Source organism: Gobius niger (assembly GCF_951799975.1).
Source record: "Gobius niger genome assembly, chromosome: 5".
Taxonomy (NCBI): domain Eukaryota; kingdom Metazoa; phylum Chordata; class Actinopteri; order Gobiiformes; family Gobiidae; genus Gobius; species Gobius niger.
This window is the reverse complement of record NC_136856.1, coordinates 9,188,656-9,192,502: the sequence shown is the minus strand read 5'-3', so window position 1 is coordinate 9,192,502 and position 3,847 is coordinate 9,188,656. Positions and strand designations below refer to the sequence as shown.

General features: G+C 45.9%; 1 protein-coding gene across 1 annotated transcript; it reads right to left on the bottom strand.

The window, feature by feature from the left end:
• Nucleotides 1-633: 633 nt before the first annotated feature.
• Nucleotides 634-2,585, bottom strand: LOC306963358 (POU domain, class 3, transcription factor 4-like). Its single transcript, XM_079556902.1, has one exon. The coding sequence runs from the start codon at nucleotides 2,539-2,541 to the stop codon at nucleotides 1,588-1,590; it is 954 nt and encodes a 317-aa protein (XP_079413028.1). The 5' UTR covers nucleotides 2,542-2,585; the 3' UTR covers nucleotides 634-1,587.
• Between the last annotated feature and the right edge of the window lie 1,262 nt (nucleotides 2,586-3,847).

Genomic DNA, 3,847 nt, shown 5'->3' with positions numbered 1-3,847 from the left:
GTTTCTCATAACACAGGAGTCCTTAAACACACCTTCCACCTCTGCAGTGTCTGACCCCCGCTTAGGAACATATGAACTGGATATTTGTATTTAATGGCAAAAAGGCAACTCATCCCTTTAATGGTGAAAAGAGATCGTTTGATGGAAAAAAAAAAAAAAAAAAAAAAAAAAAATTGTAATTGAAATTGCAACAAAAAAATCGAATCGAAAAATCGAAATGAAGAAAAGTGAAAATAATAATAAAAAAAATAAAATAATAATAATAGTAATAATAATAGAAAACCAATGAAAAGTTCTTAGGAATAACTTCTGAAATTTAAATACATTTCCTCAGAGCCAAGAAATTGAACAAAAATGAATACGTAAAACAAATCCCAAATGAAATACGTTAAAAAAAAAAGATAATTATAAAAAAAAAAGTGATTAAAAAACACATAAAGCCTATAGTTTTAGTCGACAATAGCTGCTTTTATCCTTGACCTCCCACAGACTGGGGCGTTCATGGAGAGTAAAGACTTATTGCAGGAATTGTTTATTACAACATACATAGTTTATTTGAAAACATAATACAAGCTTTATACTGAAAATAAATAATTACTCGAGCTGTCATCGAAATTTAGATCAAACCTCGCCCAAAACAGTTCAGTTGTTTTGCTTTTTATTACTGAAAATATCGTGTTTGTTTTTCGTACGCTGCTAATTTAAGTGCGTGAATCACTAAGAGCATTTCTGTTTAAATTAACGACTCCAAAAAGGGTAATATATAAAACTGTACAATATTCGAAAAAATACTTAGGAAATAAACCGATAAACAGGAAGATTATAAAATTTGTTTTTCGATAGTGAACGTACAATAAAATTATAGGCAGGTGTATAGCGTCGCTCTGCTCAGAGTCCACACAGTTTATGGTCGAAATGACGGGATGAAAACACAAATAAAAAAAAACGTGGCTGGAGAAGCTACAGGCCAAAGGTGAAGAAGAAGAAGAAGAAGAGGTTCAGCAAAAAAAAAAAAAAAAAAAAAAAAAAAAACCTGCTCCTGTAAGTGCTATGGTTCCTCTACGCGTAAATATGACTCAGGGCCTGTTTGGAGAAAGTAATTACACTTTGCGTTACAAAATAATGACTGTAAATATGTGGCGAACTAAAGCACGGCATTCGAGCCCGGGGGGAAGCGTGAGGTGAGAGAGAGAAACGGCCTCTGGTGTCCACAGCAAATCAATTAACAAAACTGATAGAGCCACTTTGTTTGTGGTTATTGGTCTCACTCCGCTGCTGGCGCACAAACAAACGCGTAAAACAGAGACGAGGCCCCCAAAACAAGAGGGAGCATCAGTCCCAGCTGATCCTAACATTATTTCTGAGCTGATGGTGAATCAAACCAAGGCGCTGGCAGGTTATAGGCACATTTGTAGTATTTATATCCTTGATTCTCGCGTGGATAAAAAGTAAAAGTGGCTCCAAAGTCGGCGCTGATGCAGTAATGCCCTCGCGGCGCTGGGAATGACAAAGGCCGGACAGGTGTCTGTTATTGTCTGAGTCTGTCTGACACGGGGCGCGCACCCCACGGTCCGCTCCCTGCCGGGGTCAGAGGTCGTGGCACGAGGTGTCTCCGTGTGAGTAGGGTCCCTCGTGAGGCGGCGGCGGCTCTCCCGGAGGCGTCATGCGCTTCTCCTTCTGCCGCCGGTTACAGAACCACACGCGCACCACCTCCTTCTCGAGCTGCAGCGAGTCCGCGAGCGAGGTGATCTCGTGCGCGGACGGTTTGGGACACTTGAGGAAGTGCGTCTCCAGGACCCCCTTGACGCTCACCTCTATGGACGTCCGCTTCTTTCTCTTCCGACCCTGAGCTGCGATCTTGTCTATGCTGCTGGCGCTGCCCGTGGAGGAGTCGGCCTCCTCCAGCCACTTATTGAGCAGCGGCTTGAGTTTGCACATGTTTTTAAAGCTCAGCTGCAGCGCCTCGAACCTGCAGATCGTGGTCTGAGAAAACACGTTACCGTACAGTGTCCCCAGCGCGAGACCCACGTCCGCCTGCGTAAAGCCCAGCTTGATCCGGCGCTGCTTGAACTGCTTTGCGAAGTGCTCCAACTCGTCCGAGGTGGGCGTCTCCTCGTCCGAGTGGTCGTGGCAGTGGTGCGGGCCCAGGTCCCCGTGCTCCGGGCTGAGGGTGTCCCTGAGGCCCGCGTGCATGCCCTGGCCCTGGGCCCCGGGCTCCATGATGCCGTTCACCGAGAAGCCCGTCTGAGAGTAAGACATGTTGTTGTGGGACACGGGGCTGCCCCATGCGCCCGGGTGGCTGTTGTGGTTGTTGTGATGGGGGGAGTGGTGGTGGATGATGCCCGGCTTCACGTCCTGCTGCTCCATGGAGCCGGACCAGGGGCTGCCCTCCCACTGGTGGCCCAGCGCGTGGCCGTAGTCGCTCTGCAGCAGTTTGTGGTGGCTTCTATAGGGGCTCGCGGGCTGCATGGCCTGGCTGTCCGCGTGCAGCATGGGGCTGGAGCTGAGCAGGGTGTACGGGCTGGACGCCGCTGTGGCCATGCTGCTGCTGCTCGACCCCGCTGGAGCTACTGACGCGAGGCAGCACCGCAGCCCCTCACATCTCCCTCTGGCTCCGCTGTGACTGACAGCTGCTTGGGCCAATCAGCTTAGAGTGACGACTCCCACAGACCAATAAGACACGTGTCCCCCCCAAAGGCCCACCTCCACTGCTAAGATGTTTTATATATTTATTTACTGTAATTAGAACTTTATGGGGAAACAGAAATAACCAGATACATGGACATGTGCTTTCAACATGAGGGTGGAAAATACTGATATTCATTACAGTCATGGCTCAAACCAACCATTCTCACAGTTACCACAAAAGCAGCCTGTTTGTCATTAGAATGTGGCACTTGTTCTTTATGAAGAGATTGTATCATAACATTAACATGTCAAGTTTTCTTACTTCAGTTAATGCAATAATTGAAAACAATAGTCTCACTGCTATTTTCTTACTCCGAGACTAAACTGCAATTTGCATGTTGCTCTAAACTCTTTATAGAGTGCACCAACACTTAAATCTCTCACAATGTGATAGTTTATGTCTGTGCTTAATCACTTAAGTGTACACATTTTGATATAAGGATGGCTCGGGAAAAATAGGATAAACAATAACCCATTTCAGTATTCAGGCCTAAGCTATTTAAGCCACATGTCAGAAAATAATGACTGAAAAAAACAAACAAAAATAACATCTCACAAAGGGGAGAGGAAGGGGTTACTCGAACCGGAAGTGAGCAAGTCGGTCCACTTGCTCCATGGCTGGCGCGGAGTGATGCGCGCGTGGTGCGCAGTTCCTGTTTATTAATTAAAGTTTCCAACTGATTTACGCGCGAGTTTATTGCCGCTCGTGTCACCCTCCAGCGCGTGCGAAGGAGGAGATTAAAGCGCAATGGCATTTGTGAGACGTGCCAGCACTTCATTTAAGGCCTCCTACAATCAAACCAGGACCAGTTCTTGGGCACTAATGATTAACTTTAACGCAATGTTTCCTGGGCTGTTTATAAGATGGACCTGAGATATGGGTGACACGCTGGTTTTACGCACGAACATCCCCATATATAAATATTCATTACCTCCCAATAGTGGAAATATAACTGTCACGGATCTGTAGGTGCGAGTGTGCCTGCTTTAAATAAGGATTTCCACATTTTAAGACAAGACAACCGTACATTCCCAGCTCATAAACTCCATTGATTCAAAACCCTTTTACAACTCGCACCAAACGCGGCCTTCTCCATTGTAGCACTGTTTAAAAATCAGCCCACAGCTCGTGTCTGAATTGAAAAACCTAATCTAACTG